Raw genomic sequence first — 12,396 nt, forward strand, 5'->3', positions numbered from 1 at the left:
TGTACTTGAAGGAGCTGATGTATGATGTACAGGGTTGATAGGTGATTTCTAAGTGTGTGTGTGTGTGTGTGTGTGTGTGTGTGTGTGTGTGTGTGTGTGGGGGGGGTATCTAATGTACTTGGCCCTGGGGCCCTTAGGTGGCATTATCCATCCATCAGCACACATGAAGGTTCTTCATGTGTGCTGAGATTCTTCAAAAGAAAACCTTCTGTGCTGACACACGTTAAGTTGTGAAATGCATACCTGCAATACGTGCACAAAAAGTGCTGAAATGATTCCTGAATGCATTTACTTTGGATTTCTTTGTGTTACATCCATCCACACAACTGGAAAGGATTTTCTAGACATTTATGAGAGAGTATAAATTTCAAACAACAGTAAGAATCTAGCCTGTAAATGTCTTCATCTCATTTTTCATTTGGGTTTAACTGCCTTATTGGCAAAACAAATGTATAAATTTAGTATCATAAGTTACTCACATTTCATCTTTGGGTTATAATTAAGGGTGGGGTGTGGATCCTTCATTGTTCTGCTATTGGAATTTTATACACTCACATAAATTAAAAATTTCCTTTTCGAAACTGCTACTACTTTGCATAGATCTAAGACAAAAAATCAAAATAAAGCTGTTCTGAAATAGCAGAAGAAAATGTACCAAACATCAAGTCAGTTGCATATGAAATAATGTGCAAAGGCTTTAATGATCAAATCCCCACACACTTAATTAGCCCATTGTTGCTTTGCTGGAGAGCGAATGTATTTTGGCGAAGATATTCAAAATACAACTTGATCTTTTGATATGCTAAATTAATGAATTTCTCTTTAATTTGTCCTTTGTGTTTCATCGCACTTTTCCGGGGCTGTTCTCTAGCTGATTAAATATTCATTCAGCGACAGAAAGCTTTTTATTAGTCCTTTAATTAGAACGTAGCTCATACTGCATGGCTGCTTGGTTTAAGCGGGATTACAGCGCTATCCTGAGAACTGTTTGTGCAAAGATTGAGGTTATTTCTCTTCCTCTAACACATCACACTATATTGGCTTCATAGAGCGCAAGCAACGTGGCTATTTTTAGACAAAGAACCATATAAGCATACTGTTTCTATGTGCATCAGCAATGGCAAGCCTCTTTACTCAACGGCTGCTGATGTCACCGCGGTCATGTGAGGTCTTTGACTCGGTTACCATGTTGCCTCCTGCCCTGCACTTCCTTGTTTGAGCCAATCGGTGGGGGTTTCCAGCCAGCGCAGGGTTGTGATTTGCAGAGTAGCGTAGCATCTCTGCAGGCGCTGTGCACTTCTCTTATAGAGTCTGTAAACAGCAACATACAGACACGTACTACAAGACTTATGCAACGCGGCCCTGCCTGCAGCCTGCGTGAGTAAGATGCACACAGAAGCGTGAGCTGTCCTGCCCTCACCAGCAGGGAAAGAGTGAAATATCCCTTTAATGTTCTGAACTGGAGCTGGAAAAAAGTGTTCTCTCCATCCAGCAGTGTCTAACAGTGATCAAAACAGAGGAGGAGAGAGGAATGCTTTGTCGATAAAACCAGTGATGTGGTGGTAAATAATTATGACCTCCAGTCGGTGATCAAAAGCCAAATAATCACCAATATAAAGAAAAATCAATTATATTTCCAGAAAAAGCATTAAGTTATGCTATTTTCCTTAAAAAGGCCCTATCCTCATATAAGTCCCTCATCAGTTTGAAACTACTCAGTATGACGTTTACTATGAATTTAAGATTTATGTCCGCCTAAAAAGGAGGCTAAACTCTATTCTTCAAATAAAAAGGTGTGTAAACTGAGAACTATTACGTAAAACCCCTGAGATGAAGATGCATGCGAAACACTGCTGCTTCCCATGGATAGATAAACTAACCCTCAAATCTCAGATGTAATCTAGTGCGGCAGTAACAAAATCACATGTGCTATCAAGAGAGCGGGATTTCAAAACAACCACATTTTTGTCCTCTGATGACCCTCGTGTTTCTCTTGGAGAGAGCTAGTGTTTTTCACCACTCTGCCTTGTGGGAACATTGCGTAGCTGTGGCCTAGCTAATTACCTAACTATGCAGGTCATTTGCAATCTCAAGCACTAACAGCATGTTCCATTTGAAAGCCATTAGATCATGTTCGCTCATCGGAGTCGACGAATTACCGTCACTGTAACAGAAGTATGATGTTTCAGTCTTGTAGCCTGTGGTCAGTATGGCGATCAGGGTTCCCACTGTGGCTCTGATGTAAAATTCAATGACTTTTCCATGACTTTCAAATAACTAAGCTGAAGTGCTTCCATGACCTAAAAATGCTGTTCCTTCCTGGTTTGTGAATGTTGTTTTTCAGGTCAGAAAGTTGCTAAAGTGGTCAACAGTCTGGGTTCCACTCCAGTTGGGCTTGCTGTGGAGAAAAACAGCTGAAAACCTCCATCTGATACAATGAATGTGTGAAACAAGTTGTAAAATACATTCTGGTATATTCTTGCAAAGTGACACATTTGTAAAATTCCCTGATATTCCCTGCCAAAGAATTTTTTAAATTCCCTAAATTTCCTTGTCTTGCCTCTTAAACTTCCATGATATTCCAGTAAATCCCATGACCAGTGGGAACGCTGGGTCATCATCTTGGTGGAGAAACAACTGCTGGCCTTAACAACACCCCTGTTATTATCTTAGGAGGCCTGTGATGAACACACCAGAGGCCGACATCTTCCAACACTCGCCCACTAATGAGGTGATTAATGTCTTGTTGTCGCCCTACTGAGATTAAAACCACCCTGCCCCGCAGCCAGAGGTGGCGGGTCGGACCCGTCCGAGAGAGAGAGAGGGTCATTCTGGGTATCACAACCTGAGAAAGCTTTACTGACCTGTCAGCCTCCTCCTGGAGCTCATTAACCAATCACAGAGCCTGCGAGGGGGGAATGGATTGGGGCCAATAAAGGGCTATGCCCTCCGGCGGGGACAGGCAGAGATTTATGTGGCCTATAAAAAAAGGCCATTAGGGGCCTGGCTGGCATTTTAGGCACGCGGGAGGGATGAAACCCTAATATCTCATCTGCACTAATCAACATACTCAAATGGAACAGCAGAATTTTGTATGTGGGCTAAAATGCGGCGGGGGCAAGAGGTGGGATGAGGGAGGAGGAGGAGGGGCGGGTGATAATGGCTCGATGCGATTCTCGTCCACGGCTTATCTGGCAGGACGGCTCCATTGTTCTCGCCGCTAAGCTGGCTGAAGCTCGACAAAGATAGAAACCAAACCTGCGCTGCAAACGGGTCACCAGCCATAAGAACATAATGTCAAACCAACAGCGCAAAAACACCGTCTACCGCTGAGTAACTGCTTGATCATCAGTCTTTTGCCGGGACATAAAAATACATTATGTCTGGTTCTAGTCCAATTAGTGTTCCCAGCCAACCCCCCCCCCCACCCCCCCCCCCCCCCGCCCCTCCTCTTCCTCCCATCTCATCACGCAGTGTCTTAATTAGAAGCCGCTCGAGGCTGAGCGAGAGAGGACAATTCCCCGGTGTACTTCCATACCCTCACACACATCCTCACTTACATCCACATTCCTCTCCAACACCCTGTAAATAGCACGCATACCACACAGATGCGCACAAACACAAAAAGCAATATGCCCCAAAGTCCGCTTTCCCAGCCCCCCCTTCACTAATTCCTTGAAAATTACACTTTGAAGTCGTCCTTCCTCATACTTATCTGCAGGTTTCAGAACAAGACCTTTTCAGTGCTACCTGGAATTGGATTTAACCACAATAAAGAACAAAAAGCCGGCAATATTGTTTATTTCCAATTGAACATAGCTAATAAAAGTTTTGAAACTATAACTGGGCACTGCAAGATAAAGGACAACAGGAAATGATGTCCAGCTGTGTTTATAAAGCATATGTGAGGAAAACAAAAAATGTTTGGCATCCTGTATTCACCCTGTCTTGTATTAATCAAGACATGCATGTGGGTCAAACTTACTATGACCAACTGGAAGTGCAGTGATGTAGTACAAAATACAAAAATGTAAGTGACACTACTGCTGGTCTCATTCATGTTTTGGTGAAACTACACAATTCATGGCATTTGCCTTATTTGGTTTGCCTTACTTTCTAATTCTGCCTCGACTAAATTTCACAAAATGTAAAAAGCTGTCGATACTAACCATCAAAATTAACATTATTGATCATTACATGGTGAAATAGACCTCTAACAACTTTGAGAACCTGCAAACTGCCTGTCATATTATTGTTTTAGGTGATAATGGGAGATGATTGCACAGTACAGCCACTCCATGTGCAAACAGCATCAACCTTTTCATAGTAGCAGAAATGCAGAGGGACAGAGGGAAGAAAGGGAGTTTTGGGGGAGAACCAGTTGGAGCTGGAGGCGACTGACCACACAAACATCGCAACAGAAGTTTACTCAGAAAACGTGGCCATCAAAGCCTCATTCAAAATGGATGAATGGATGAATGGGACTTCACAGAGCAGAGTGAGTGCGCGAGGACACGCCGCTGTAGGGAGATTTATGTGCGGGACGAGAGCAAGCGAGCGCGATCACATGTAACTAACTGCAAAGCTGACAACTTTGGATAGAAATAAAATCCGTGTGCACCAAAGAGCAACAGACCGCAGCGGCACAAAGTGAAACCGAGTGCAAAGCCAGTCATCAGTTTCTAAACCATTTGGCAGAGAACAACCTAGAGCCACAGACGGAGCGAGAGAGAGGCTTCCTCCTTGATCATATTCTTCAGTGTTGAGACATGTGGGAGCGTCACACAGGGAGTGGTGGCATGAATCAATAAGGGACCAACTGGGCTCAGTGCAGTAAAGCCTGGGCTTATTGTGTGTAATCCCTGTTTTATCCCACTCAGTGTATACCAAGCAGTGGTCAGCCTTCCCCGGGCCGGTATTGAACAATGGAAAGCGCTGAAGCAAAGGTCAAGCCAGCTATCATCTTGGAATACTTTGTCCTTTTGCGACCGTCCCCTAAACAGTTTCTTATGCACATGGATTACAGCTGACGAGATGGGGAGGGACTGCTGCATACGCACGTGCAAACACACTGGAATAAAGAAAAAAATAACAACACACATCTAGGGCTGTTACCCCTGCACATTAGTCATAGTTTCAGCTGCGTGTGCAGAGAACTGAACAGACTCACGTGCTTCCACCCTCTCTTCCAGAGCTCCACACGGAAATAGCATCTGGAGAAAAAAAGGGTCTTCCTTCATACGCCCAGGCATGAATCACAACCCAGAACCTGCAACTAATCTATGCCATACCTTTAAAACACCAGACCTGTGTGTGTGTGTGTGTGTGTGTGTGTGTGTGTGTGTAGGTTCCACAAACATAAGGGTCACTCAGTCCAACCTGGGAGAGGAAACAGGCCCATTCATCGATGTTTTAAGAAAGTGACAATAATTGCCCCTTGTGCATATACCTCAATCCCGTAATACCACACATAGAGAGCTCCATAAGTATTTGGGCAGCACAATGTTGTTTTTTACCGACTAACTAGAGTTCAAGAAAACAATTAGGAAGGAGAGCCCAGCAAGGTCACAGTTGATTATTCTTACAAATACACTGAAAAGGTTGGAAAGACAACCTGACAACAAGATAGTGAGAATCTGGAGATGTCATTGTACAAGCCACTGCATGAAAGAAGATTTGACTACATACTATAAACTGCCAACTTTTAATCCAAATTTTACCCTGACATTACAAAATGTCAGTAAAGGTGTAAGTAATTGTGCACAAAATGAAATATTTGCGCTAGACGATATTTTTAGGAGGCTATCTGAGCTAATTTGACAGTTAATTAGTAGGAGAAAAAAAATGGCCTGTACTTGGGGAAATGCCAAGGGAGCATTAGATCAGCTTCAGCCAGAGCATGGTGTTCCTACAAATGAACAGCAGGGGGAGCTAGTCTGGCACTGAAATACCTCTGATACCCAAGAAAAATTTGTTGGAAATACCATCATCAGTAGCTTTAAATGAGGAAAGAAGGAGACTGGTAGATGTGGAAGGAGGATGAGGGCTGAAATAGAGAGGGGAAGGAATAAGACAGTGAGGAGATACTAGGAAAGGAGGAGGAAATGGTTGTTTTACGTTTAATGGACAGACTCACTTGTAATTTTAATCTCTTGGTTACATTATTATATTCCACAGTCCAGCATCTACATATCTAGCACTTCATCCTAGAATGCATGACATTGTCTACACATACAGGCTAGATCAGGACACACTGAGCAGGAGGGCTATACACAGAGATGTAGTGGAGGGTAAACCCACCTAAACTCAGTTTACCTACATATCTATTTGCAGACTGGAGTTTACCCACCTTTTAAAGCTGACATTAATCTTGATGACATGTATTCACAGTATACATCATTGTAAGTAGCATCAAACTGATGTAAGTTATATGAGGATAGGGTCATTTAAGGAGAAAAAAAAAGCATGAATTAATGCTATTCTGAAAATAGAGTTGATTTTTATTATCTACAGTGGTGGCTGTTATTGCAGGTGATAGTTTACCAACCGTTTCATTTCCCTCTACATCACTGGCTCTGCCACAGTCAATAGACCCATCAGACAAGAACAATACTCAGCTGTGTGTTGAAAGAAAGACACCCGGGGAGAGAGCACAGCAAGCACATGGAGAGGGATGCATGAGCATAAAAGACAGACAGCAAAACAGATGGCAGTGACACAGTGACAAATAGGAGAGCCGCCACAGAACAAACGCAAGGGGACTGAGGGAGAAAGAAGAGAGGAAAACACAGTGTGTGTGTGTGTGTGTGTCAGGCAGAGACCTTTTGTCTGAGCAGCTTGCTGCGGACGCGGCCCCATAGCTTGGCCCCGGTGTTGGTGTGCCTCTTGAGCACGGGGGTCTGCGGCTGCCCGGCGAGGTTGTGCTGGTTCTGGTCCACGCAGCAGTGCTGCTCCAGGCGCTCGCACACCGAGTTCAAGTTTACATCCGACACCAGGATCTCCGTCATCCCAAAGCCTCTGGACCCCCCCTCCGCGGACACGGGGTGGAGGAAGTTACACTTACGAGTGCGGAGGACGGATCCCCACACAGCCTCTCGCCCTACTGAACGCCGCACCGCCGGATGAAAGGTCGTGGCGTTGGAGAGACGCAGCGACCGACCGAGAAGCAGAGGATGGGGCTTTGGTTTGAAAATTCAGAGATGAACGGCACAGAAGAAAAGTCTCCCACAGTTGACGCTCGGTCAGAAATTCACTTCAAGAAGACTACAAGGATGCTTGAGAGAAGATGGGAACAGGACGCTGCCATGGTTTCCTCGATAAAGCCTGACAATAATTCCACGCTGGTGCTCATTCCACAGTCAGCTGCCAACATCTCCTCGCCTCGCAATCTGATTTCCACAACGGCAAACACAGGCGCCGAGCGCTAGAGCGAGAGAGAGAGAGAGAGGGGGAGAGAGAGAGAAGAGGAGGAGGAGGAGGAGGGGGAGGAGGAGTGAATGAGCTCCCGTTGTCACCGACCGGCCCCGCTTCTCCAGATGTTGATAGACACACCTCCAAAGAGAGGAGAGAGGGAGAGAGGGAGGGAGGGATGCAATAGGCAATAAACAGGGAGAGAAATAGTCAATGGGAAGCAGGGGAGAGCAGAGAGAGAGAGAGAGAGAGCGACCAACGCTGCACTGTGTCTTTGCTCAATGCCTTGACCCCTTGTCAGCCTTTCCCATAACCAGTCACCACATTCAGGAAGTGAGTAAAGGGAAAGAAAGAGGAATGTGAGAATGAGCTGGAACTGTAAAGTATGCAGGTAACGAATGAGATTGATAGGGACAAAAATCCAAAACTCCTAGTAAGACTCAGAACTATTCGCTTGTGGATGGAATGCCAGTAAAAAACACACAGTGGAAAACTTCATCTGAGTAGAAATCTAGGAGGCTTTAAAATGATTCTACATTCTCTCTCATATTGTGATAAGTCACGTTTTTTTCCCTCTATGCCTTCTCTTTCTGCCCTCTCCTCCTCCTCTTCCTTTCTCTCTCTCTGCGCCTGTTGCCATGCCTTTTTCTGCACATGACTTCTCCTCACCACTCTTTTACAGTTCTCTGATTTCCACCATTCCCCTCCCATTATGGAAGCACTAGATCTGCCAGTACTTACTGTGTGTGTGTGAAAGTGTGTGTGCGCGTTTTTTTCAACTACAATGGTTAACCCTTTCCACTGAGCTGTCTGTTGACATTGGAAAGTCATTCAAAGACATACGCACGCACGCACGCACGCACACACATACACACACACACACACACACACCCTCTGAGACATGCAGAGCGAATCACCATCTTTATTCAACAGGACAGCCGGAGCTGGCTGCTCTTAAAAGGCGTATTTCTCTGTATAATGGATCGATAGGGGCAGGGGAGTCTGTGCATGCCTGTCAAATTCCATCTCCATCCACCGTGTCCCATCCCATTTATATTAGCGGGAAAAAAAATGTCTGCTGAGGAAAAGGTTACAGACACGAGGCTGCATTTTAAAACCCCCACCAGTCAGACATGCTGTCTCCTGGGCAGAGTGAATGGTAGTTGTGATTCAGAGCCACCGTCTACTGGTAGGTAGACTGATGCCTGCTGATTGTGCCGTGATTCATAAAGGGGTCGGGATAAGAGGAGAGGATCGTATACACGTAACACAATCACCTTGATCTACCGAATTGTTGGGATGTATCCGTTTGGATGGCGAGGTAGATTAGCTCAAGCGTGATGCAGAAATATGTGGACCGAAAACAGAAAATGTTCTTCCAAAGCAAAAAAATCCCTTTTGTTTCCCCTGCTAGTAAATGGAATGAAAAAAGAAAAAAGAACTTCTAATGAAAGGAAACAGATCATAAGTACAAATTTCTAATCCAAGAGGAATAACTGAGGCAACGTTTTTTCAATACTTCCTAAATTCGAAGACGGTATTAAAAGACGCCAATACAAGTTAAACGATTATTGATATTTTGGGCGATGTTTTGATGATGTGTCCATTCTGTATTATTCACTGCAGCAATTACTAGCTGGGACGGTTGAACTGAATATATCCAGGGGTTGGTGGTAAATCCATAGGTACATGAAGGCTCTGAACAAAGTCATCATGTCTCTAAGCGGCGCCTCAGATAGCACTAGACAGCATGATATCATGAGCGAGTGCAACAGCATGTGGGTTTATGTGTATTCTCTGAAGATAAAAGAGTGACGGTGAACAGATAGGAGGGGTGAGTAGGACTATACAGTATGTCTGTCTGACTCTCTGACCGATAGCGTGGGCAGTGGGGTGGGGTTGGGGGGGGGGTTTAGCATGAAAGGCTTCAGCCAACCCTCGCTGAGGACGCCACAGTGTATTTTTAACTTGATTGTAAGCATGAGGCGTACACACTCCATGCGTCACTTCTTGGAAAGAATGTCTGGGAAAACCATGTTTTAGAAGAAAGGGGAAAAAAACATACAGGGAGCGATGAGATATTTGGGGCAAGAAGAGAGAGGAGGACAGCGCAGAAATAGACTGGAATGTTAGATTTTGATGGAGGACGCTCTTTTCTTAAGCATTGTGTATGTTAACTGTCGTTATGTATGTGTTTTTAACATTTGCTGCAGAAAGAATTCCGTGAACACAATATCAATCAAAAGAAAAATGTCCAAAATATTGGAACTGCTGGACCAAGCGAATCCACCAGAAAACTACGATCCCTTATTGATTTCATGAACCAGAAACATAGATGGCAGGCAGGAGACACGGTTTACAAACCTTTAGAAAACTGAAAGAGAATGTGTGGGTGCAGCTCAATAACAGAAAGGCGGTACTGATCTTGCAGACACTCTGCAGACGATCTATTTGATTCACTGAATGTATTTCAAAATAGGAAGATGAACATCCTCTCCCCTACCCAGTCATCTAGAGCCATGATCTCCACAACGCTGTGCACATTCATGTGTTGAGTTTGCCTGGCTGTTGGCTTCCCTTCCCTTTACTGTCAAGTAAGCCTGAAAGCCAAAGGATACTGACAAGAGAGCATTCCCCCCAAAACAAAACTAGTCGTCAGCAAATCCTGTTTTCCTACCATTTCAAGTTACTGTATTCACCCTCTCCATTGTTTCCTTATGCATTCTCTTCTGTCTTGTCTCTTGTATTTTCACATTCCCATTCATTACTAAATCCATAAGGTTTCAGGTTCAGGATAACATACACACACATGTACAAACACACACACACACCCACAGAAGTACGACTCCTCAGCACTGCAGCAGCTCTCTTGTTTCTATAAGGTCAGGTCAACTAGAGTCCAACACTTCACAACACATCACATCAGCGGCATCCTACTGTATACACATGCATGCACACACTCCCCCACCCCAACACACACACACACACACACACATACATACTGTACATCCGTATACCCCATTCCCCACTCTCCCAGTGTCAGCTCATGCTTTATTTATGGTGTTAAGGACATGCCTGCGTGCGCGTGGGCAGCGCTGGAGCTTCACACGACTACACATGCATTAAACAGGCTTAGTGGTACTGCGCAGACTGCAGACAGACCGGCCACACTCGCCCAAGCCCTAATTTACTCCATACATGACATTTAAATACAACATAATGACAGGACAGTGCTGTGCCAGGATAATATTTGTATGTGTAGTGTTGGGACCGAAATATATTTCAGCTCCCTGGTTTTCTCGGTTGGTCGGGTATTGCCGTGCGTAAGAAGAGAGCAACGTTGGCCCAGTATTTTCCTACAAGGCCCTCATTTACAGATAAAAGTGAAGAGAGAGAAATAAATAAACCCTAAGAAAGAATGAACTGTGTGTGGCCTTGAGGATGTGAGGCATGAGAATGATATGGAGAGGGAAGAGGCGAGAGGGAGAGGAGTTCAAAAGGGAGATAAAACCAAGATTTGGTGCGAGAGTGGGAGACTACATGAAAGAGAAGGGGAAAGAGAGAAATTAAAGTGGTAATCCTCGAGATCTTCATTTTATTTCTTTGGTGCCAAGCGGTCATTGTTGTGGTGTTTTCGCACTGCAGACACCAGACACCGGGTGTTTAGAACAGCAAATGTAAAGGGTTTGAAGATAAAGATAAAACCAAATCACTGAAAGCCAAAAGGTAAGAGAGCAGATGGCGCAGCCCTGAGTGCCTATGCTCTGACATCAGGACCAGTACTTTCTCTTAATTATAGATGGGCTGGGTGGCACAGCCCCTCATAAAGCTGCTCCATATGACCAGACAAGAGGGGGGGAGGGGGGAGTGAGTGTTGAACTAGGTTCTGGTTTCCACTCAAACCCCATCTGGGACTTCAGCCTCTCCCTGACGAGCGTCAGGATTCTGTTGATTCTGCGATTCTCCTGCCTCCACTCCTGCAGGCTTCAGCAGCGGCCTGCCAATCACAGAGGCCTGCGAGAGCTGGAGGTAAATTAATGATCAATTTAACGGCTGCGGCGCTCCAACATGAATATGGAGCGGCTCCGGATCCATGCCCGGCTAATGAACAAGGCATGGTCCCGGCTCTCTCTGAAGCAACCGGTCAGGGAGCGTCATCCTTGTTTTTGTCACGTAACAAGCCCCGATGATCGGAGGTTAGACGTCCTGGGACATCGCACAGCTGCCTGGAAACATGTTGTTTTGTAGCTGACCTTCACTGTATTCCCACTGCGTAGGATACAAAGCCTGTGTGAGTGCGATGCAAATTGGTCCGCAATGTTATTATTATCATTTTTTTATCATCAGCAATTTAATTCCACCCTCGGTCAAAGCTGGAATATTAGACTTGCAGCAAAACCAGAAGTATTGCTCCAGATTTCTGAACCAACCAGGAAGAATTTACTTCAAACTTTAAACTCCACAGAGCAATTTCAGAGTGTGTGCATGCATTTTTCATGTTTTGGGTAAGATTTGGTGTGCAACTTCAATCCTTTTCAGTGTTCGAGACGTTTCATTTTGTTTGACAGCATCCGTTCTTGAGGAATTCACATTTTCCATCATTGTCAGTGTAAAACACAGGGAGACTATGAAGAGTTACTGGCTGTCATGGTGGAGATGTGGTGGTCTATGGTTACAACCTGCATGCCCCTATGGCAGGAAAAAGAATCATAAATCATAGTAATAATCATAGTACAAAGTAAACTCAACAATCTACTTCTATTCATCATTGGGCTTTGAAGCGCAGCCCGCATTTACGCTACATCATCTGAAAACACTGAAAATGTGTGTGTGTGTGTGTGTGTGTGTGTCCTCTCGCGCAATCATGTCTTGGCTTCAGCTGTGCGATATTCCTACTGTAATTGCCTGTAAAGCAGCTACCAGCAAAATAAAGATGATCATTTGGGACTTGGATAACAATAAATGATGAAACCCGAAGAAAGGAGG

The 12,396-nt window shown here is 44.7% G+C and overlaps 1 protein-coding gene across 6 annotated transcripts in view; it reads right to left on the bottom strand.

Moving 5' to 3' along the window:
• The window catches only part of abr (ABR activator of RhoGEF and GTPase), a 137,245-nt gene that overhangs the window by 11,933 nt on the left and 112,916 nt on the right, over nucleotides 1-12,396 (bottom strand). Inside the window, exon 1 of one of the 6 annotated variants that reach the window (XM_078286467.1) lies at nucleotides 6,822-7,393. The exons of the other annotated variants lie outside the window; for them this stretch is intronic. Within the exon in view, the coding sequence (XP_078142593.1) occupies nucleotides 6,822-7,007 (186 nt within the window). The 5' untranslated portion in view covers nucleotides 7,008-7,393. Of the gene's footprint in view, nucleotides 1-6,821; nucleotides 7,394-12,396 lie in introns of those variants that run through there. 6 annotated transcript variants of the gene reach the window in all.

Source organism: Centroberyx gerrardi, chromosome 11, assembly GCF_048128805.1.
Source record: "Centroberyx gerrardi isolate f3 chromosome 11, fCenGer3.hap1.cur.20231027, whole genome shotgun sequence".
In the NCBI taxonomy this organism is placed as follows: domain Eukaryota; kingdom Metazoa; phylum Chordata; class Actinopteri; order Beryciformes; family Berycidae; genus Centroberyx; species Centroberyx gerrardi.